Source organism: Mesoplodon densirostris, chromosome 2 (genome assembly GCF_025265405.1).
Source record: "Mesoplodon densirostris isolate mMesDen1 chromosome 2, mMesDen1 primary haplotype, whole genome shotgun sequence".
NCBI lineage: Eukaryota > Metazoa > Chordata > Mammalia > Artiodactyla > Ziphiidae > Mesoplodon > Mesoplodon densirostris.
In genome coordinates this window covers 155,835,693-155,861,329 of record NC_082662.1, presented here as the reverse complement: position 1 = coordinate 155,861,329, position 25,637 = coordinate 155,835,693, and the positions used below count along the sequence as shown (strand labels likewise).

Here is a 25,637-nt window from a genome sequence, read left to right as displayed (position 1 = left end):
CCACCAGGGAGGCCCTATATACTTTTTGATTAACAACACAAACTATAAAAAGAGAGTTTAAAAGGTTACACACGAGAACTTTAATGATTGTTGTCCCCAAACAGGAAGATGGGTTTGGGGTTTGTTTTACTTTTTGCTTATGTTCTTTTTTTTTATAATGAAATATACCACTTTTGTAATAATAAAAAAATAATTCTTTTCCCTTCCCCTTAAAGAAATGAAAGAAACGAGTAGTAAATAGATGGCTTTTCCCCCCTTTTTCTAGTTTAAAGATGAAGCAAGATCTTTGTAATAAACATTTTATACTTGTACAAGTAATACAAAAAGCAAGCATTTCACACTTGGCCGGCCATTCTTCTGTTAGCTTTGTAAGCTGTCCCCTCAAAACTCAGTGATCAAAAATAAATAAAATAAAACAAAATACTCCAGGAAAGATCTCCAAGTTAGAAGCCAGTTAACATGCACCATCACCCTCCCTATTAGTACAGACTGTCCTCTCACTGAGGTCCTCCTTAGACCTTAGATCATTCTTCATATCCATTATTTTCCCCAAAATTATCCTCCTCAAAGTAAACTACTTTTTCTCTTTCTATATTCATTGCAAGTAACAAAAAAAACTACATTTATATTATTGTTAGAAAGCTAGCGACTTCTCTAGTGGTCCAGTGGTAAAGAATCTGTCTTCCGATGCAGAGGACATGGGTTCTATCCCTAGTCGGGGAACTAAGATCCCACATGCCACGCCACAACTACTGAGCTCCCGCGCCTCAACAAGAGAGCCCACGTGCCACAAAACTACAGAGCCCACACGCCCTGGAGCCCACGCATCACAACTAAAGAGAGAAAACCCACAGGCCACAACTAGAGAGAAACCCACACGCAACGAAAGATCCCGCATGCCTCAACGAAGATCCCACATGCTGCAACTAAGACCCGATGCAGCCAAAAATATATAAGAAAATAAATAAAATATTAAAATAGTCTTAAAAAAAAAGAAAGCTATAACACAGAAGCTCATGCATTAAGAGAGGCAGCTTGATATACTGGAAAGCACAGTGGGCTAAAGTAAGTCTTAAATTACAGTCCAGCTCTGGCGGTGCCACTTATACATCATTTAATTTAGTGTAAATAGGAGATAAGAGGATTCTTCTGTGGTAGGTTGTCTTAAGATATTTCTCTTTACACAACACCTGCTAACTGTAAAAAAGAATTGTTTTTCAAATAATATAGACATATGTAGATTTGAAAGTGGAAGTTCCTTTCATATCTCTACTCCCACAACCACCAAGGAGCCTGAGAAGATACTAATAGGATGCTCTTCTAATAGTCCAGCTGATAACATCTGTTTCATTCACAGCTCTCTGGGCCCAAAGGAACCTCCTCTGAATCTGACAGACTCAGAGGTTCTAGAGTTTGAGCTCAACATAGTTACTAGATAGAAATTTAGGTCTTCTCTCTAAGGCAGGGGGTTAGTGTGTTGCATACAACACAAAGAATGACCCAACATTTAGCAACCAGCAGAGCAAACTTAAGGTAGTCATTACTGCTCTCCATCAAATATTTCTAGCTGCCCTCCCAGGCTCATAGCAAAACTGCACCTTCCCCAACCCCTTGACATGATGTGATGCCAAACATCTCTTCTGGTTTTTAAAGTTTCCACTAGTACTTGATTCACCATTCTCTCTTTCCCTCTGCAACGCAACCGCCAGCATTCTAGAATGACGGTGTAAGACTAACAGCCTGGGTCTCTGGGTGAGAAAAGATAGGCAGAATCCCTCTCCCACCTCTGCCAAGACCCCCTCCTCCAACACACACTGATCTACACTGAACAGGTAGTGTGAGTGACAAACTTTTGATGTGTTAATGCACTAAGACTGGGGTGGGGAGCTGTTCTTACCAACCTATAACCTAATCTAACTAGACAAACCAACTGATTCTAAAGTTAATATAAAAAAATAAGCAAGCAGGCATAGCCAGGAATATTCTGAAAATAAAGAGAAATGAACTAGTCCTACTGGATGGCAGCAACAACAAAGAGCTAACACCTATAAAGCACTAATTACATGCCAAACACTATTTCTAAGCACTTTATATAAATTTACTCATTTACTCCTAATAACAACCTTACTAGATAGGTATTATCATCTCTATTTTACAAATAAGGACACTGAATTATAGGGATGTTAAGTAACTTGCCCGAGATCACACAGCTAAGGAAGTGAAGATTTAAAGAAAGGCAGTTTAGCACAAAAGTCTATATATTCTTAACCACCATTCTTTAGCACAAAAGTCTATATATTCTTATTTATACCACACATTATAAGAATACACTAAAACAGTGTGATACTGGCACATAATTAGGCAAATCAACAGAAAGAACAGAAAATCCAGAAACAATCAAATGCACACAGGGTTTTGCTATACAAAAAGGTGAATAAACAGTTTATTCAATAAATGGCTATTTTGAAATCTCTATATCCTTTCTGTCAGCAATTCCAATTCAAGGCATTTATTCTACAGCTATACCTAGCACGTTTCAAATGATACATAAGATTTTTCACTACAGCACTGTTTGAAACAACCAAATTATATAATTCATCCATACAATGAAATGCCATGCATTAAAAAAAAGAAAAGCAAGTTCTTTACTTATTAGCATGGAAGAATCTCCAAGATAAATTAAGTGGAAAAAAAAAGTGAGGTGCAGGGCTTCCCTGGTGGCGCAGTGGTTGAGAATCCGCCTGCCGATGCAGGGGACATGGGTTCGTGCCCCGGTCTGGGAAGATCCCACATGCCGCGGAGCAGCTGGGCCCGTGAGCCATGGCCGCTGAGCCTGCGCGTCCGGAGCCTGTGCTCCGCAATGGGAGAGGCCACAACAGTGAGAGGCCCGCGTACCACAAAAAAAAAAAAAAAAAAAAAAAAAGCGAGGTGCAAAACAGTATATATGCTTCCATTGTTCTCAAAAAAAAAGCAAGCCTGCATGCATATACATGCATATACATGCATATACACATGCATATATGTATGTTATGTGTGTATATATATATGTATATATATGTGTGTATATATACACACACACCCCTATCTGGTAGTATACATAAGAAACTGGTGATTTGGATTGACAAAATTTGAGTGGCCAGGGAAAGGGGATGGCAGAAATACTTCTGTACCATTTGATTTTTTTTTAAAGAAAATTTTCTTTTTTAATTAATTAATTTATTTTTGGCTGCATTGGGTCTTCGTTGCTGCATGCGGGCTTTCTCTAGTTGTGGCGATTGGGGGCTACTCTTCGTTGTGGTGCATGGGCTTCTCATTGCGGTGGCTTCTCTTGTTGCAGAGCATGGGTTCTAGGTGTGCAGGCTTCAGTAGCTCAGTAGTTGTGGCTTGCAGGCTCTAGAGCACAGGCTCAGCAGTTGTGGTGCATGGGCTTTGCTGCTCCACAGCATGTGGGATCTTCTTGGATCACTGATCGAACCCGTGTCCCCTGCATGGGCAGGCGGATTCTTAACCACTGTGCCACCAGGGAAGTCCCTATACCATTTGATTTTTGAACTATGCAAAGATACTGAGCATTCAATAAATAAATAAATGATTTAAATTTTACAAGAGAAAGACTGAGCCATTTAGCAGCAGGGATAAATGCCAAAAAGAATACATTGAGAGTTATCATGATAAAGAAGCTGAGCAGCCATTACACTCCACGTACTACAAGCTGAAACCAAGAAAGCCAGCTGGAAGAAAGGAAAACTGAACAGATATACAGAGCAAAAACAATGCCAAAACCTTGCAGCCCCTAAAAGAGAAAGATGGAGTATGCAGTCTTAATTTCTAATGGCTTACTAGCTCCAGTTTCCATGAGGCCCAGACATACCATGACTCCAACCGACCGAGTGTCATGATCTCCAGTGTACACACATACAACACACACTTCCACTGGAGTTAGCTCCACTGGTTCACCATTCCCCGCCCTCCTTTTTTTTTTTTCTTAAGGCCCCTACAACTAACTTTCCTATTCATATGAATGGAAAGGTATTTCAGGATGACACCTTTGTGAGAGAGAAAAGTGCCCTTTGTGAGAAAGACTGATCTACCTAAGTGAAGTGCTAGAAATATCCAATTAGAATGCTGATAACTGTACCAAAATAAAACTATACATTATACTTAACTATATATCCAGAAGCACTGAAATCTGGGAATTAAACCAAGGGACAGAAGCCTAAATACAATATACTATCTTGTATTAAGGTCTCAAGATTATCTCAGCCTTTATGCTACCATAATTGTTAAGTACATAAACCAATAAAAATGTTAGAAAGGCAACTTAAAAAAAAACATTAATAGCTATGACTTTTTGAGTACTTAGCATTCACCACGCACCCTCTGGGAATTTTACATGTAATATTTATTTAATTCTCACAGCTCTGTGAGGCAGGTACTATTAGCATGACTATTTTACAGATGAGGAAACAGACATATAAAAAATTCAGAACCCTAAGAGACCTTAGAAATTATGTCTTCCCATGCAAGTTATTTATTTTCTACCTATGTCAAGATATTGGTATGCTAAATCATAAATTTAATCCAGGATCTAAACCCACATAGTCTAACACCAGAGTCCACAGCTATTAACAGCATGCTTATAAATGGCACTGACTGATGTTATAATTGAAAGCACTCAACTAGAAAACCCCAAAGCTTCAAGAATTGCAAGTGTGAAAAATCTGTTTACATCAAGATTAGGGAACAAACACAAAGTCATTCCTGGTAGGATCAGTAATCTCTTAAATATAGTTTTTCAAGGAAATATTTTCCTGTTAATAGTAATTATCTAGCTGTCTTTTATTAGTATTTTTTAAAATTCAATTCTAAAAAATATCTAAGGGGATTTCCCTGGTGGTCCAGTGACTAAGACCCCATACTCCCAATGCAGGGGGTGGGGGTTTGATCCCTGGTCAGGGAACTAAGATCCCACATGCCGCACGGCATGGCAAAAAGAATAAATAAAATAAAAAATATCTAAGAAGGCACAAAACAAATACATGAAGGCTAGTCTCAAAATAAAATGGTAATATTTATTAATCCTTAATAAAGTGAATTGTATATGTTATATTGTATTTTTCCTTCTATTTTATTACCATGAAAGCTTTGGGAAGACAGTGGAGAATCAGTGCAGAACATCTCCCCCTAGGTACAGCACAAACTTGGGAAAACCACAAAACTTAAGTCAAGCTCTGCTTCCTACTAGTTATGTGGCCTTAAGGTAGGAGACTTACTCTCTCTTAGATAAACATCTTCATCTGTAAAACCAGGAAATATATATAGCTTCTGGGGTTGTGTTGAGGATTAAGTGATAGGGTAGAATAAAGTATCCAGGACACAGCATCCAATCCTTTCCCAATGCTATTATACTGCTAAAGCACAATGGTTAAGAGCAAAACGTTTAGAGTTAGACATGTCTTATTGTGAGACCGTTTTCATCATTTATTTGCCAAGGACTAAATGAGATAACACCTGAAGTAGTAACATATAAATGCTGAATAAGTATTACTACATAAGTAATACTACCAAAAGCAAAAAATGGGCACCAAAGGTAACTAGAAACTGAACCTAGAAAAATAATAAAAGTTAGACTCTAATCTTTCTGTGCTCTACTACTAAGCTATGTGTCCATGATCAACTTGTTTCATCTGCCTAAGCATTAGCTTATTCACCTATAAATCAAGGGTACCAGAATACTGGGAATTCCCTGGCAGTCCAGTGCTTAGGATTCCGTGCTTTCACTGCCAAGCACCTGGGGTTCAATCCCTGGTCAGGGAACTAAGATCCAGCAAGCTGTGCAGCACAGCCAAAAAAAAAAAAAAAGTGTATCAGAATACATAATTTCTTTTTTGATGTGGACCATTTTTAAAGTCTCTATTGAATTTGTTATAATATCGCTTCTGTTTCATGTTTTGGTTTTTTGGCCACGAGGCATGTGGGATCTCAGCTCTCCGACCAGGGATGCAACCAGCACCCCCTGCATTGGAAGGTGAAGTCTTAACCAGTGGCCCACCAGTGAAGTCACAGAATACATAATTTCTAAGGTCTCTTCCAGTTCTAAATTTTTATACCTCTGTCTGTCTGGCTACCAAAGTCATAAATTTTATCTTAAAATAACCAATACCGTCACATATACATACACTCACCCTCAAGGAAAAAAAATATAAACCTGTAGCAGATTGAAAAATTTAGAGATTCAGGGAAATGGCCAAAAATGGTAAGCATTACAACTCCAGTTGAAGATTTTATTTATTTATTTATTTATTTTTAAAATTTATTTATTTTTGGCTGCATTGGGTCTTCGTTGCTGTGCGCAGGCTTTCTCTAGTTGCGTCGAGCAGGGGCTAATCTTCATTGCAGTGCACGGGCTTCTCATTGCAGTGGCTTCTCTTGCTGCAGAGCATGGGCTCTAGGTGCACGGGCTTCAGTAGTTGTGGAGCATGGGCTCAGTAGTTATGGCTCTCAGGCTCTAGAGCGCACACTCAGTAGTTGTGGCCCACAGGCTTAGCTGCTCCACGGCATGTGGGATCTTCCCGGACCAGGGATCGAACCCGTGTCCCCTGCACCGGCAGGCAGATTCTTAACCATTGTGCCACCAGGAAGTCCCTCCAGTTGAATATTTTAATAAGAAACATGTTAATGTCAAATACTTTAAATAAGAAAAAATTATTTTAAAAAGGAACACCTAAAAATAATGAAAAACAGTGCTAATTTATAGTTGCTACAAAAAACTGAAAATACTTAAAGCATTTTGAGTACCTGCCTAGCTCGCAAAGACTCTCCTGAAACATCAATCTCACACTGTGGTAGGCCCAGAGTAGCTAAATACATTCTAGATCAGTGGTCCTCAACCAGGGGTGATTTTATCTCCAAGGGGATTTTGGCAATATCTAGAGCCATTTTTTGGTTGTTACAGTTAGAAGGTGAGCGCTACTGGCATTTAGTTGACAGGGGCCAACAATCCTGCTAAACACCCTACAATGCACAGGACAACCCACAAAAAGAACCATTCAACCCAAAATGTCAATATTATGGAGGTGATCTGACCACCAATCACAGCTACTCTCCTGGGAATCTGGAACTGAGACTAAGAAATTAAAGTTCAATATAGACCATCTTTTTGGTCAGAGATTACCAAAAAAAAAAGAAGAAGGAAAGTATGGTATGAATTGAATGTCTAAGAGAGAAGAATAAAGTGAGCAAATAGAAGCCAAAACAAGAGACAGAAAATAAATATTGCCTGAGTTTTTAGCAGCCTTCCACGTCCTGTTTCTGGGCCAGCCTAGCTGCATTCCTGTTCTTGAGCCTCCACTATCTCCATATAAATTTTCTAGGTATTACATAATATGGAGTTGGTCTCTCCTACTTGTAACCAAGAGTCCTACTCACATACATTACCCACAGAAAACTGCTAAGATAGAAGAATCGACTACAGCAGAGTAATACTTCAACACAAGTAAATCAAAAATAAATTTGATGAAACTTTATAATAGTAAGAAACCAATGGTGAGGTACAGAAAAAAGATAAATGAGAACTAATCTATAAATATAAGGACAACAGAGGAAATAGAAAAGGTAAATAATGTGGAAACCAGGGAAAGAGTCAAAATTTCCTGAACTAGAAGAACAACCAAAAACCAAAGACAGTTGGTATATGATATAAAGACTGAGAAATAATCATTTAAGACAGACTCCTCAAACATCTACCTACCAAGCTCTTAAGCTTAAAGAGGAAGAATTTTATACAACTCAGTAACATAAAAACAATTCAGTTAAAACATGGGCAGGGAATTCCCTGGCAGTCCACTGGTTAGAACTGCGCGCTTTCACCACTGAGGGTGCCAGTTCAATCCCTGGTCAGGGAACTAAGATCCTGCAAGCCGTGCAGTGTGGCCAAAAATTTAAGAAAGACAAAAAGAAAAATAAATAAGTTAAAAATGAGCAGAGAATCTGAACAGACATTTTTCCAAAGAAGACATACAAATGACCAACAGGTACATGAAAAGGTGCTCAACATCACTAACCACAAGGGAAATGCAAATCAAAACTACAAAGAGATATCACCCCATGCTGGTTAGAATGGCTATCATTTAAGAAAAAGAAGAGATAGGGTTGGCAGGCAAGGGTGTGGTGAAAAGGGAGCCCTTCTGCACTGTAGGTGGGAATGTAAACTGGTGTAGCCACCACAGAAAACAGTATGGACGTTCCTCAAAAAACTAAAAATAGAACTACCATATGAACAGTGATCCAACTTCTGGGTTTATACCCAAAGGAAATGAAAACAGCATCTTGAAGGAATATCTGCATTCCCATGTTCACTAAGCGTGATTCACAATAGCCAAGAGAGGACACAACCTAAGTGTCCATCAAGAGATGAATGGATAGGGCCTCCCTGGTGGCGCAAGTGGTTGAGAGTCCGCCTGCCGATGCAGGGGATACGGGTTCGTGCCCCGGTCTGGGAGGATCCCATATGCCGCGGAGCGGCTGGGCCCGTGAGCCATGGCCGCTGAGCCTGCGCGTCCGGAGCCTGCGCGTCCGGAGCCTGTGCTCCGCAACGGGGGAGGCCACAACAGTGAGAGGCCCGCATACCAAAAAAAAAAAAAAAAAAAAAAGAGATGAATGGATAAAGAAGATGGAAGAGACACACACACACACACACACACACACACACACACACAATGGAATATTATTCAGCCATGAAAAAGAAGAAATCCTGCCATTTGCAACAACTTGGATGGACCTTGAGAGCATTATGCTATGTGAAATAAGTCTGACAGAAAAAAGGCAAATACTGTATGATATCACTTATATGTGGAATCTAAAAAAGCTAAACTCAGAGAAGAGAGGAGAGTGGTGGTTAACAGGGCCTAAGAAGCGGGGGAAATGGGGAGACACTGGTCAAAGGGTACAAACTTCCAGTTATAAGATTATCAAGTTTTGAAGATCTAATATAGTGCATGGTGATTATACCTAATAATACCAATACTATATATTTGAAAGTTGCTAAAAGAGTAGATATTACATGTTTTTACCACAAAAAAGAAATGGTAATTATGTGATTTGATGCAAGTGTCAGTTAATTGCTATGATGGTAATCACACTGCAATACATAAATGTATCAAATCAATAGCTGTATACCTTAAACTTAGATAAGGTTATATGTTAATTATATCCCAATAAACTGGAAGAAAAAAAGAGGAAGAATTCTTAAAATAAAAAGATTTTATATGCTGCCAAGAAAAAAGAATAAACAGATAAACATAAAAGGATAAGCATGACCTCAGACTTGAAAAAGTAACAGCGTGGTAGAAAATTTGCCAGAGCTAAAGCCCTCCTGATACAGCCCATGGCCAAGATGACTTTTCTCTTTGAAGACAGTAATTTCAAGAAACAGATAACTTGAAATAATTAGATCAAAGAACTTACAAATCCATTAGAATTTTCCCAAACAGCAGGATTAATAACAGAATAAAATAGAAAATGAAAAATATAATGATAAAGACAGAATGAAAACATTATGAAATCCTAAGACTTAAAAGTGCAGTTAAGCTAAAAATAGGGTAGTAAAAGGAAAAACATACACTGGATAATAAAGCCAAATTTAAAGTAACTTTTTACCAATCAGTAACTGCAAAGAAAACTCAAAGCACCTCTACGGAATAAACTCTGCACTGTAACATGCCAGGTATAATATTTCTAAGTGAACAATGCAAAAAATACCTTCTCTTGTTGAATGTACCAATTCATTTAAATTTATTGAGGGTCAACTTTGTGCCTGTCACTGTTAAAGGTACAGGGAATCCGGTGGTGAACAAGATCAAGTTCCTGCTCTCATAGAGCTCACCATTTAAAACAGAACTGTCCAATAGAAATGCAAGCCACAAATGTGAGCAAAAATATGTCATTTTACATATTCTGGATGCTAGGTTAAATTTTTTAATCCATAAAATTAATTTTAACAATCTATTCTAGGGACTTCCCTGGTGGCGCAGTGGTTAAGAATTGCCTGCCAGTGCAAGGGACACGGGTTCGATCTCTGGTCCGGGAAGATCCCACATGCCATGGGGCAATTAACCCCATGTGCCACAACTACTGAGTGTGCGCTCTAGAGCCCAGGAACCACAACTACTGAAACCCACACATCTAGAGCCCGTACTCCGCAACAAGAGAAGCCACCGCAATGAGAAGACCGCGCACAGCAAAGACCCAACACAGCCAAAAATAAGTAAATACATTTATTTTTTTAAAATCTATTTAATCTGACATATCTAAAACATTATCGTGTCAACATGTAATCAACATAAAAACATTAATATGATATTTTACATTCTTTTTTCATACTGAGTTTTTGAAATGTAGTGTGTATTTTAACACAGCTCTTCTCAATGAGGACAAAGGACATTTGCTGAATAGTCACATGTGGCTAGTAGGTGCCATACTGGACAGTGCCAACCTAGGAAGAGGGACGGGGCTGCTTTCTTTTTTTTCCATTTCAAATCTTGTCATATTCTTTGACTATTTATAAACTCTCCACATATATCTCTGATAAAAATAACTATAAAGAGTTTTCTGGTCAGAGCAAATAGCAACTCCAAGCACCTATTTTATGCAAAACTGGAAACAACCTACCATCAATATGAAAAATTCTGAATAAACTGTGGTATAGTTACACAGCGGAATACTGAACTATATTATTTCAAATGGATATATCTCAGAAACACACAGGATAGAAACAGAAAGTTGCAAGATGATACATCTGGCATAGAATTTATGTAAATCTTTCAAACATACAAAGCTACAAACTGGCGCCTACCCCACACACACCCTCTACAGATAATTACAAGTGGAATATAAAATGCAACTATTTAGAGGGGAAGGATAAACACCATCAGGGTAGTATTAAACTCAGGATAGGAAGGGAGAAGAATGGGTTTGAGAAGGCCTGCAAAGGGTATTCAACTGTCTCTATAATGTTTTCTTTTTTTAAAAATGTGACATAACATTAACATTTGTTAAATCTGGGTGGCGGGTACCTGGACATTCTGTTATGTGCTCTACTTTTCTGTATGTTTGAAATACTTCCTTTTTAAAAAAATGCTTTCTTCACATTTTATTTCTATTTCTGAAGAATAGACCAGAGTTTACTGGTATCAGAAACTTAACTTCTGATAAATATACATCTTTATAAAAGAAAATATTCTTTCTTCATACCTCCTTAAAGTTAATTCTCAGTTTCACAAAATGAATCATTCCACAATGAATCTAGTCTTCGAGTTAGCTAATGGATTATCGGCATAGTTAAAAATATATATATTGATTCAGGAGCTAAACACAAGTCCAGATGCTATCTGGAGGGAATCCGGAACTCCTCTATAGTATCCACAGAATACATTTTTTCATAGCTAAAAGGTTTATGTTTACCAAAAATCAATGTTCAGAGGTCTCAACTACTGATGTAGCACTGTGACTAAGAATTGTCAACAACATCAGGAATGTATTTACCAAACTTAATATTCCCCTCAGCGCAAAAACATAAATTGTATGCTTTAGTCTAGACGCTAGTCACCAATAATGACACTTCTTAATGAAAATGTAGAGAAACAATTTCTCTAGTTGCCGTATTAAAATATACCAGGCAGGGCTTCCCTGGTGGCTCTGGTTGAGAGTCCGCCTGCCGATGCAGGGGACACAGGTTCGTGCCCTGGTGCGGCTGGGCCCGTGAGCCATGGCCGCTGAGCCTGCGCGTCTGGAGCCTGTGCTCCGCAACAGGAGAGGCCACAACAGTGAGAGGCCCGCGTACCGCAAAAAAAAAAAAAAAAAAAAATATATATATATATATATATATATACACATACACACATATATACTTTAGATATATGTACTATATATACCTTAGCTATTTTGTAGAAAATAAATGGACAAAACATGTATTGTTACCACCAATAATAGTAACCAGAATTCATTAAGAAAAAGGATAGACGGTCTCTCTCCCTGCAACCCACTCCTACTTCCACCATGCCTCCTCCAACCAAACGCCTTACAGTACAGAAGTGTGATAAAGAATGAATAGTAATAACAGCTTAAAACTCTTCCTTATTTTTAAAAGAAGGCCTCTAGGAATATCAGTTTTAAGAAAATAAAAATGTTGGTAGGAAGTTACTACTACAGAAAATCTGGCTGCCTTCCTAGAAAGAGAATTAAAGGGAAAATGATTAGATGCAAAACGAATACAGTAAGGCAACCAGACCCAGGGCTGACAAACAAAAATCACTACTCATATACTAGCAATAAGCAATTAGGAAATGTAATGCAGAAGAATTACACTTATGATCACAACAAAAATTTTAAGAAGCCCACCAATAAGCTTAACAAGAAATGTCCAAAAACAATGGGAAACCAATGGAAAATCTTTTACTTAAGGACACAAAGATGACCTAGACTGGCAAAGGGACACCATGTTCTTAGATGCAAGGACACAATAATGCAGCAATGTCAATTCACCCTCAAATTAACCTATAATTCAGTACAATCACTATCAAAACCCCATCAAGATTTCTGAATCTTAACAATCTGGTCCCAAGAATCTTTGGAAGATATAATATGCAATAACGTCCAAATAAACTTTGAAAAGTAACACAATAATAGGGAGCTACCCAGGTAAACATATACACTTTAAGCTTATAATACAGTTACCATAATTACAATATGTTAACAATGTGCAGGAAGAAATAAAGATGAATGGAACAATGGAAAGAGTTTTAAAAAGATCTGTGGACATTTGAGAATTAAATATATAAGAAATACAGCTCTTCAAAGCAGTGGAAATTGATGAACTATTCAATTATTAGTACAATGGAAAAACATTAAGCTGGTTCCAACCTCAAATATGTATATATAAATTTCAGAAAGGTTCAAGCTGGTAATAATAAAAAATATGAGGAAAACAGGAGATCTTTAATAATCTTGTAAACAAATACTCATCAATAAGAAAATGGTTAACATCTAAACAAAATGGTTAAAATATATATCAAGAGCACAGAACACTATAAAGCTATTGAAAAGAATGAGAAATGTACACATCCTGGCATAGAAAGGTCTTCCAGACATATTAAATGCAAAAAACAAATCTGGGAGAAAAAAAATCATACTGTATAATGCATTTACTTGCATTTATGAAATGGCAAGAGAAATATTAATATGTGCACTCATACAAATGTAATTACATTAAAAGTTCTGGGAAGATAACATATCAAACCATGAACAGTAGCTTCCTCTAACAAGGGAATATATGGATCATGGGTTGGAACATCAAAGAGGACTTTCATGTCTCATCTACATGCTTCTGTACTGATGGTTTTTTTTTTTTTTTTACACTGAGATACCTCTTTATATATTTTCACACAATTAAAAAATGCAAATTTCAACATTAATAAAAGAAAGCTACTATAACAAAAACCTTCAAGTGTCAACCTTTCTTTCCTATAAGAAAAAGATCGGTGATATGAATTATGCCTGTTAGTACTGCTAGTCTTAGGAAAATTTTTAAGATTTCCTAAGAAAATTACCAAGTTTTCTTAGTAATTATCTGGAACCACAAAATGCCAAGTGGCAATCTTTAGTATTAACTCAGTATTGTTATTTTAATTTGCTGAAATTAGCATAGAGAAAGGAACATGTTAACAAAATTGTGTATGTACATATTGTATATTATATTAAGCCACAGAACATTTTCTTTGACCTTGACCACATCAAATGAAAGGTTTTCTAAATCCTCCCTCTCCTTGGAAAAGCAAACCAGGGAATATAAATTGCCTGGGCCTGCTGAGCTTTGTGTTCTGCTGGATCAAAAGCCAATACTGGCAGAGTTCACTACAGAGGAGCCCGCAGTACCACCATCATAGACTCAGCACATTTACAGCACAAAGCAAAGACAGAGAAGAAGCTCAATATAGGTCTCATTTTTTTAAGCAACCAAAATTAAATTTGTCACAGTATTATAGTTAATGTGCATTAATCTGTGCATTTATTTGAGTGAAAGTTCAACTGACAATAAGTGACCTGGGACTGCCCTGGTGGCACAGTGGTTAAGAATCCGCCTACCAGCTCAGGGGACACGGTTTGATCCCTGGTCCAGGAAGATCCCACATGCCGCGGAGCAACTAAGCCCGTGCACCACAACTACTGAGCCTGTGCCCTACAGCCCGTGAGCCACAACTACTGAAGCTCGTGCGCCTAGAGCCCGTGCTCCACAACGAGAGAAGCCACCGCAATGAGAAGCCCACGCACAGCAACGAAGAGTAACCCCCACTCGCTGCAACGAGAGAAAGCCCGTGCACAGCAACGAAGACGCAATGCAGCCAAAAATAAATAAATAGATAGATAAATCTATTTATTTATAAAAAAGAAAAGAATTGAACTGAGAAATCATTCTAATTAGTACAACGATCACAAATTTACATACTGAAATTATACCCTCAACCCAAAAAGGCAGAGATTAGTAACCAACAGTTATTATACAAAATATCACACTTCCCCACACACAGACACACAAAACAAGACTAGTTTATTAACTGTTTCATGAGAGTGTTCATCAATATCTACTTAAGCAGCATCATTCTTTTTGACAGCAATTCTAAATTATACCTAAAAATTCTCTGAGATATTAACATAGGCAATTACTGTAAAATAACTGAATAAAGAAACACAGAAAATACTCTAGAGTGTTAAACTAGTTTTTTTTAATTCTATCATATTATCTAAAAAGGAAAAAGAAATGTCTTTATAAGTTGCATATTACGATAATAAACTAAATAGATCACTTCAAGTGGCTACACAGATTCCAATACAAGGAGAAAAGGAGAGTTGTAATCTATCAACAGGGAGTGGGGGATATAAAAATCTTTAAATATTAGTAATACTAAGTCTAGAGGCTAAGCCAATAGTTCAACATTACCATGAGATTTCAAATTGCACTCTGAGCGCCTATTGCTCCATTTGTTAGGCCATAATATCTAAGTCTCAATCCATAGCCACAGAGTAAGTATATAGATCTAACCCTGGTCTACCATTCTGAAACCCTCATCATTGGTCTCAAGAGAGATAGGGTAAAAAAAAAGACTAAAAATCTTCCTATATACACACACATACATATACATATGTACATATACACAAACCCCAAAAGGTAACTAGGCATCATCACACATAACTACAGAATCACAAATAGGTATCCCAATTTCTTTGGTCTCTTATCTTTTTCAATTTGAGCAAGCAAGGTTTTATGGGGTTTACGTGAAAAAAATCCCTGCAATTAAGTACTTAGAACATGCCTGGCACACAGCACTCAATAAGTGGCAATTATTTCTTCACAGCTTCTTCCAGGGACTAAGGCCCATTCTAAGCAGAACTCTGTGTGTCTTACCTCCCTTTTCCCTGACACAAGATTCTTTCAAAAGTGCACCTCTCAACAGACCTTCAACATACGAACTTTTAGAGATTAAAAAAAAAAAAAGTTGAGGCCAAAGCACCTCTTCCTGCCGCAAAAAAAGTGGCATAAGACAGTGGACACCTGCATGTGGACACTAGACTTGCAACAAATGGACTTCTGAACCAGTTTTAAGTAGAAAAGTCAATACATTACGTTTTCTGACAACTGACAAACTTTGAATTACTTTTGATCCACCACTATTCTTAATCTCACATTACCAACAGTTCTCAAAGTGTGGCCCCAACCAGCAGCCTTCAGCAACACCTAAAAATCTGTCAAAAATGCAAATTCTTGAATCCCACCTCAGACGTAAATAAGAAACTCTGGGGGTGGGACCCAGCAATCTGGGTCTCCACACCAAAGTTTGAGAACGGTTCTATATGATCTGGTGAAGTATTAACAGTGACACTCCAAATTTATCTATTCCAGAAGAAATCTGTTAAGATTGATGAGGTTAACATTACGTATTTTAAAATCTTATACACATAGTATATGAGAAAAAGCCCAATTTGACTCACAAAATTAAGAATATAAAAGTTCTATTAAAACATGCTTTTAGCTTCCCTGGTGGCGCAGTGGTTGAGAGTCCGCCTGCCGATGCAGGGGACATGGGTTCGTGCCCCGGTCCGGGAAGATCCCATGTGCCGCGGAGCAGCTGGGCCCGTGAGCCATGGCTGCTGAGCCTGCACGTCCGGAGCCTGTGCTCCGCAACGGGAGAGGCCACAACAGTGAGAGGCCCGCGTACCGCGAAAAAAGAAAAAAAAATGCTTTTAACAAGAAACTTTATAACCAGAGGTAAAAATAATATAAGGAGGCACAAAAAGTTCTTAAAGGATGTCAGATGAAGGAGATTACAATATAAAAAATCATTAAATATTAAACAGCAAACAAATGTGCCAGCTTAGAATGAGGTCTCAACCTAAACTTTACATATGCCTTGGCCTGTGCTTCTAGTTCACCTTCTGTGAAGGAAGAAAAACACCAGTATGAAAAGAGTAAGAAAGACCCATAAGACAAATAATCCTAAGAAGATAACATTTACCCTCAAGGAAGGCAGGTCTAAGGTGATTTCAGATCCCCAAAATTTCCCTACCTTTTTGCTGCTTTCTGAAAGTCCTTTAATAATCAAGAGTCACTTGTGAGAAAAATAGAGACTTAGACAAAACAGAGACTTAAAATATAAATGCTGGACTTCCTGGGTGGTGCAGTGTTTAAGAATCTGCCTGCCGATGCAGTGGACACGGGTTTGATCCCTGGTCCAGGAAGATCCCACATGCCGCGGAGCAACTAAGCCCGTGCGCCACAACTACTGAGCCTGTGCTCAAGAGCCCATGAGCCACAACTACTGAACCCGTATGCTACAACTACTGAAGCCCACGCGCCTAGATCCCGGGCTCCACAACAAGAGAAGCCACCTCAGTGAAAAGCCTGTGCACCGCAATGAAGAGTAGCCCCTGCTCACTGCAACTAGAGAAAGCCCATGTGCAGAAAGGAAGACCCAATGTAGCCAAAAATAAATAAATAAATTTAAAATATATATATATATATATAAATGCTAAGACAATTCTACACTTTAGCATGCTATCGTGATGACAATAGCAGCATTTGAGATAGTTTACAAAACATTTTCACATTAGACTCATGTAATCTTCACAAACATCTTGAGGTAAATAACAATGACAACAACAAAACTACTATTTATTGAGCACTCAGAGCCTTACAAAATTTTATCATTTAATTCAACAACCTGCTGAGGTTGGAGTTGTAAACCACTTACTAATGTCAGATACAAGGCAGGATCTGAACCCAATTCTATCTAATTTTAAAACCCATCTTCTTGGGACTTCCCTGGTGGTACAGTGGTTAAGACTCCATGCTCCCAGTGCAGGGGCCATGGGTTCGATCCTTGGTCAGGGAACTAGATCCCATATGCATGCCACAACTGAGAGTTCACATGCCACAACTAAGGAGCCCACCTGCTGCAACTAAGACCCAATGCAACCAAATAAAAATATTTTTTTAAATGCATTTAAAAAAATAAAATAAAATAAAACCCATGTTCTCTAAACCTCTACACTATGGCAAGATTTGGAGACAAGGGCTTGAGTTTCAGGCCCATAACTTAACAGCTATATGCCCTTGGGAAGTCACTTAATTCTCTTAACTCTTCATCTATAAGATGGGAAGATTAATATCTGTCCCCACCTATTTCAGAGTACAGCTGACCCTTGAACAACTCGGAGGTTGGGGCACCGACGCTCCACGAAGTCGAAAATCCTCTTATAACTTTACAGGTGGTCCTCCATATCCAGGTTTGGCATCCGTGGATTCAACCAACCGCGATTAAACTATAGTACATATTTATTGAAAAAAATCTGCCTGTAAGTGAACCCTGCAAGTTCAAACCCATGTTGTTCAAGGGCCAACTGTAATTGTAAAGATCAAATAAGATAAAGGACATAAAAGGTGTTCATAAACTCAAAAAAAACTACACAAATATAAATTAGTATTACCATCATCATTACTGATTTTTTTTTTTTTTTTCTTTTTGCGGTATGTGGGCCTCTCACTGTTGTGGCCTCTCCCGTTGCGGAGCACAGGCTCCGGATGCGCAGGCCCAGCGGCCATGGCTCACGGGCCCAGCCGCTCCGCGGCATATGGGATCCTCCCAGACCGGGGCACGAACCCGTATCCCCTGCATCGGCAGGCGGACTCTTAACCACTGCGCCACCAGGGAGGCCCCATCATTACTGATTTTGACAGAGAGAGTGAAGAGGAAAAAAAAATGATACAGTATAATAATTGCAAGGGGGAAAGATGCTGGTTTTTCTTTTTAAAGCAAGTTGAAGACCCCTAGGAGAAACTTCAGACTTCAAAATTTACCTGGGACCTTACTGTCAACTGGGCTTGTGATAAAAGAATCTGTACCACAAATTATTTTGTCACTTTTCTAAAAATACAGACACACCCAGATACCTGTAACTTACACAGATTTGGAGGTTAACAAAAACCTAACAGCTGATTTCTTTTTAAAAGTCTGGTTTTCATAAGAACCAGTAGCCACTATACTAGGTCACCATAATTAAAATTCTCTTGCAACGGCCTTGCTGTTCTTTTCTACAGTATCATTTTCAACCTGTGGTGCCGACATTTTTCATTCTGCAAAGACTAAAACATGAACTACAAATTCTAAATAAAGAAATCAGACCACTTAAACTGATGAGTTTAAGGGAAAAGTTTTATTACTCAAAACTTCACAATTTAAGGTTAATTTTTAATAGCATTTACAGCAAATGAGTGAGAGAAGGAAGTAAAGTTGAAGTGAAATCACTCAACTGTTGTAATGTATGTCAGATATTAAAGACAAGGAGATATTCAACCTTAGATTACTAGTCACAAAACATCAGCTCACCAAAAAGGTTCAATAGCAGATTTCAGAAAAATCACACAGCACTCACCTCTTTCATACCAAAAAACAGCCCAATTATTTTTATTCCTTCTAAATTACATTCACAAAAGGCATTTTTGGCAAAGCAAATTATTATAACAACTGACTCACATATTAATAAAAAAATCATTCTCATTTACACCATTTCTTTTATCTACAGAAGAAAAATCATGGACTCTGATAAACCCATTTCTGTAACGTACATACATTTTTACTATGTACAATATTTAATCTATATTTAAACCTACATGTAAACTCAACAGTCAAACCTAACTTTCGTATATGAAATTATGTGCTAATACCTCAATACTGAAACTCAAGACAGTGACTTGTACACTAGTTGCGAGGTTTTTTGTGTAAATGTCAAACAACAGGTCCACTGAGAAGCTTTTGAATCTAACTGAATTTATTTATTCAAGCCAGAATTTATCATGTGTTTCTAAGCAGTGGTTCTCACCTAGGGGCAATCTAGCAATGTCTGAAAACATTTCTGGTTGTTACAACTTGAGGGGGGGGGCGGTGAGGTAGTTTGCCAGAAAGGGGTGCTACTGGCATCTAGTGAGCAGAGGCCAAGGATGCTGCTAAACATCTTACAAAGTATAGGACAGACCCCCACAGCAAAGAACGTCCCACCCCAAAATGGCAATAACTGTCAAGGTTGAGAAACTCTGAGCTATAGAAGTTTATAAACACCCATCTGTCTAAAAACAGTACTCACTTAACCTTTGTTTCCTATATTATTTGCCAATTCTATTCTTTACATACTAGTCTTTGGCAACAAACTTACCCTATTCCCATCCTTTCAATCAGCTTCTAACTTCCAAATTTGTCAATACAGCCAATTTCAAAATTTATTATCTTGGACTCATCCTTATTTTTAATAGTAGTAGTAGTTGTAGTAGTAATGGCCGGGGCCAACACATATTTAGCCCTTACTACATGCCAGGCACTATTCTAAGTGCCTTGTACATATTAACTCATTAATCTAGGTACTATTATACCAGGTATTCTTATTATCCCCATTTTACAAATGAAGAATCCAAGGCACAAAAAGGTTAAATAATTTGTCCAGGGTCACAAAGATAATAAGCAGTCAAGCCAGGTTTCAAATCCAGGCAGAATGCCTCCTAAGTATTCCAAAGTCGTCCTCTCTTCTTTCATCCTCTAAACCAAATCATAAAATCCTTAAGTTCCACAAGGACAGGGACCCTGTTATACTCACAGCAACATCCCCAGGGCCCAGTACATAATAGGGGCTCAAAAAACTTTTCTTTGTTGAATGCATGAAATATCCCTCAAACTCACCCCACCTGTTTCCACTGCCTCCGCTCAAGGCCAAGGCTTTCAGCACCTCACACTTGAGTTTCTTTACATAGCCTATAAACTAACCAATCAGGTAAATGGATATAAACTCCTCTGCCACATTTTCAATAACCCAGCCCATAACCCAACATATTCAAAGTTTTCTTACCACTGCTTCTCAATTATCAGTAGAATCATAACATCTTAAGAGTCAGATGGTACCTTAGAGATCATCCAATCCAACATTTAACAGATAAAGAAACCCAAAGACGGTAAGTGACTAAATCACCCAGCCAGGTGGAGCCAAGACCAGGACTTGATTCTTGCAATTTTTGCTCTAGGATTCACTCCTGGAGGATTTGCTTCACTCATGACAGATGTGTCTCCTCACTGTTCCATCAACAAATTACGTTCATTTCAATTGTTCACACTTAAGTTGTTTCTCCTGCACAGCCTGCCCTTTTTTTCTTGCTCCATAGATCCAAATCCTATTCATCCTTCAAAATCTCCTCCTATTCCATTCTTCATGACCTCCTCCGTCTCAGAAAATCTTACGTCCTGAATAGATGCTAGAGGAAGAGGATCACCACTACCTACTGGGCCAAGTTTAATACATAACTAACACTTTCCACAAAGCAAAGCTACTTGGATCATTTCTTCCCTGAAAACTATTTACCCATTCTTTGCTCCAATGTTTCTGGAAGTGATTTCGATACAGACTAACTTATATGGCACCTTCATAAAATGTTTATATACCTGGAAGAGAAGCTCACTCACATCTTTTAGAGTAGACACGTAACTCCTGAATGACCCAAATCACCTATATCTCTTCCATTAGGAAACTCAGGTTGTTCACAAAGTCCAAACCCAGAACTCTGATACAACTCACCTAGCAGCCACAGCTTCTAAGGTTCATCTCTTTCTCTGCATACTATCATTTGTCTTAACTTCCTCCAAAACTCCATTTCTGAGAAATAGTTCACACTTCTCTTCCTTCCTCGTCTTCCCTACACCATGCAGTATAGAGTACCCTCTTTTATCTTTTATTATTTTCCGTATGCCTCTTCAGTGAAAGTCCAGTTTGCTACCTCTCATCCAACCTCAACTAGCCAGTCGTTTATACAGAAGTCACATCTATCTCTTCAGCCTCTATCAGGTCTTAGGGTATCTCAACTCCATGAAGGTTAATTTTGTTTTTTTTCCCCCTTCTCCATTCTTCCTTCCTCTAGACAAGTGGCCTCAAAAGTGGTGTGGGTGCAGCTCAGAGGAAGTGCAAAAGGATCCACTGGGCTGCAGGAAACAATTTATTAGAACCCTTGTTATATTTATTTTTTCATCTCATCCTTTCTTAAATTCTATTTCTGTGTACATTTCTAAGTTACCCATTAGTTCAGTAATAAAGATACATAAATTCTTGGAGTACATGATCACGAGTCTGGAGACAACTGTTTTAAAAATACCTTGATAATGAGGATAAAGTAATAGGTTCCAGGCCATATAGAGGATGTAAGTATGTATATGTGTGGATATATATATATATATATATATATATGCACACCTGGTAGGAAGAAAAACTCTTGTTTGTATCCAAAGTCCTAACGATGCCCACCAACCTCTAACCCCTACCAGCCATCTCAGAAATGTGTCCTACTCAAAAGAGCAGAACAGAGGTTGGTTTGGCAAAGCCCTTCATTTCCAGTTTGAAAAAAAAAAAAAAAGAAATTCAAAGTGCTAAGATACTACCCTTATCTTTCCCGTAGAAGGGTATTTCAGGACACTGTTCACTATCCTGACACTGCTCATTGCCTGATTTATACGTATATACTTCATAGGCCACTACCTGCTGAGATTCAGTTCCTATTTCCCAATCCCTCGAGGCACAACTCATGCTCCCTTCGCTAACGACCAATTTATACTAACACCTGGACTGAGCTCACACCTCCCTTCATCCTTCGCTCCCCTGAGGACACTATCCACCGTCTTCCGCGAGCCGCACAGTCGCGTCCCAGTGCAGAGGACAGTCCATCCAAGGTCCCTAAGACCACTTCTCTTTCCTCCTCCGCCCCCGGGAGCTGCCAGCCAGGCTAGAGACGGGAGGGGGGGAGGGGTGTGACTCGCCTCCCGTGACTGGCCCAGATGGCAGCAGATTCCGCCCCCACTCTTGGGCACTCCTCCACCCCTCGACCCCCTAGGGCTGCCTGTCTGCCTCCCACCCCGCCCCAACCCCACCTCCGGCCTCCCCCACGCCCTCACGCCGGCTCCCGGACACACTCACCGTGCTGGGTGAAGATATTGAAGCCGGCCTCTGCGGTGCGCCCCGCCAGGTCCCGCCTGCGGCTGGAGGGCCTGGCTGCGCTGCTGCCCCGGATCCCGCGGGGTTGCAACTGCTGAAGCCCCGGAGCCTCCCCGACGCGGCCCACCTGCTGCCCCATCCCTGCACTTGCGTACTCCCGCGCACCCGCCGACCCGTGGTCACATTCCTCCTCGGCTCCGGCCTCGGGCTCCAGGCGCTTGTTCCGGCCTCTCCTTCCCAGTCGAGGCCCCGGCCCTGAGCGGTCCGGCCACCGGCGTCTCCGCACCCGACTCCTCACAGCAGCCGCCGCGCTGCCTCTCGACGCCTCACAGATTCTCCTTTTCCCTCCCCATCCCGCGGCTCCGCGCCCTCAACACTGCCGCCGCCGCCGCCGCCGCCATCTTTAAACCACCGAGCACTGGGAGAGCGTGGGACAGAGCGTCTCCCGCCCCCCACCCGACCAGTCACCTCCGCTACTCGGAGGGAGGGCTTCCCGGCGGCCCCGCCCCGCCCCGCCCCGGCCCCTGCCCCGGCCCGCCCTCGCGCCCCCTTCTTCTCTGAGGGTGGGTTCGCCCCCGCCCCCCGCAGCCCCCGTACCTACCTCACTGGCACGCCTACCGCTGCTTCAGGTCTTTCGGACCTTCGGTTCGTTCGCGGCACCTCGGCCTCCCACATCCGAATCCGCCTTAGCCAACCCCTCCTTTAGGTTCTACATGCTACCGCCTTTTTTAGGGTTGGTCGGTCTAAAGCCTTCCCTGTCCCACCTCCACCTGTCAAATCAATCAGTCGCGCTGAGAGCCCCAGGTGCACAGCTCACTCTTTAGCAGGCACAGTTGGGACAGAAAAGCACAAGGCGTTTGGTGCTTGCCATCCAGGTGAGGCTCACTAAAATGCCCCGGAGAATTCCTTTAAATACCCTCGTCACCAAGCCCACCTACAGTCAAAAGTAAATGATATAAAATGTACATGAAGATAATAAAAAGGTACATTATTTCATTGTAATTTTTTGAAACTTTCATAATGTTAAGTTGCACTCGCCTCGGTTGTCTGCACTCTACAATCTCATTGGAGAAGCAGTTATGACCCGGTTCCTCATATTGTATTACCATGAATTCCTCTTGAACTCCTTTACCGTGTAACCACGCGTGTTTCTGTTACCCTTACATGCTTGACAGTAAAGCTTATCTTCCTACCGGCATGCTTTATATATAGTGCACGTGGTCAGGTCTCCTTTGATGACAAAGGAGAAAAATAAAATTACCTTTGACCCTGTTTCTGAATGAGAACTTATCTTTAACTTATGTTGTCTAAAGACGGTGACTCAGGCAGAAGAGAAATGTTTTTAATGCACGCACACATGCATATATATGTATAAATATTCACTTACCATCTCCCCCCTACTGAGCATTCTTGCATGTTAATATTGATCCAGTTTTTTACATTCTCAAAGAATTTGATAATTATTCTTTAGCTATTCATTTAGCTTCCCTATTTCCTTTATAAAAAGCATCAACTGTTGGAGGTACCACACTGAAAATTTGCTTTAAAGCAGAGGATGTGGGAGCCATTGCAAAGAAGCAACGAAACAACCATTGGGAAGATAAATTTCAGGGAAAAAGGTGGATACAGCTCTCCTTTACATGTCTTTCGTAGAACCAGGCTGACCTTAGATGAACCATTAATACTCACTACTATAAAAGTGCTCTGAAATTATTCCATTGCCATCCAGGGTATGACCAGAAATAACTGAAATTGCCCACCAAATGGGAACAGAAACACTATGCTTTAACACTGGATACAATATGAATTTTCCATTTAGTCAAAGTTTTCCTGTGTTTAAAATACTTTGTCTTTTCCTTTTAATTCCTGAAGTGTTGCAACTACTGAGAAAAAAAAACCATTGGCAAGGGATAAAGGTGGTCATAGAGCCATGATTTGGTTTGTTGTTTGATTTTTATTATCAGAGAATTTAATTTGGGGGATAATGGTCTGGCTTCTCTAATTCTTTCATGGTATGTAACGGGTAAGTGTAGTATAGTGCAGTGGTTAAGGGAGGCACTTAAGTGCTTGAGGTCAAAACTGGGCTCAGTATTTGTTTGCTCTTAGACAAATATTTAACCTCTTTGTGCATCAGTTCCTTATCTGTGAAGTGATGATAGCAACAGTATCTACCTCACAGGGCTGTTGTGAGAATTAAATTGGTTAATATACATAAAGCACTTAAAACAGTATTTGGCATATAAAAAGCATCATACAAGCACTTACTATTAGTACAAAAAATGTAATGTTTTCAGAAATCCATCAACTTTTCCAGGCCTAATTTTTTTCAAGCGGTATATACTTAGATAATAGAACAAATTCTACAGTATTTATTCATGTGAGCCCCCATCCACCACCTGCCACCTTTATTTAACTAAAAACAAAAACACCAATCAACCAATAAAAAACAGGTGGAATCATACATCACTTTATTAGTCATTCCTACCTGGTCATCACCAGTTACCTGCACATGTGAACTATTGCATGTGAAATATTACCTTTGTTTAGCATATGAAGATTCCTCTACCATAGAGTCTTAAGATCCTGCCTAGACTGAAGCAAATATCTTGTAAGTGGAGATGTTTTTCAAAGTGAAATGGGAATTTTCAGAATGGGGGCGGGGGGCGGTTGATAGACCAGGGAGAAACCTACTTACTTAGGTGCAGGACACTATTTCATCTCAATGTAACCAAGCCCAAGTGACTCACCTGAGAATTATAATTAAACATTTAAAACGATTAAAACATTTAAAACAATCCCAAGTAGTATTAGCTCAAGCTGAAATGAGGGCAGCTGTGAACTCCAGGCAGGTGCAGAAACCAGATAAAAAAAGGAGCAGGGATGGTGCACAGTAGCACAGGGGTAGCCTCGCCTGAACCGTGGCCAGGGGATGGCCCCAAAAATCAAACCCATCATCAACACCAACAAGGCACAATGAAGACATAGATGCTCATCATCTTTACCTTCCCTATAATCGGAGTAATACCACTATTTCCAGAAGCAGGGAACGGGTAAGCAATGCTTCACTGATC

The 25,637-nt window shown here is 39.7% G+C and overlaps 1 protein-coding gene across 4 annotated transcripts in view; it reads right to left on the bottom strand.

Annotated features, from left to right (window-relative positions):
• The window catches only part of ABL2 (ABL proto-oncogene 2, non-receptor tyrosine kinase), a 133,102-nt gene extending 110,135 nt beyond the window's left edge, over nt 1-22,967 (bottom strand). For all 4 annotated transcript variants that reach the window (XM_060091193.1, XM_060091195.1, XM_060091194.1 and 1 more), the window contains exon 1: nt 22,549-22,967. In XM_060091193.1, the coding sequence (XP_059947176.1) occupies nt 22,549-22,705 (157 nt within the window). In that variant the 5' untranslated portion in view covers nt 22,706-22,967. The remainder of the gene's footprint in view (nt 1-22,548) is intronic.
• Between the last annotated feature and the right edge of the window lie 2,670 nt (nt 22,968-25,637).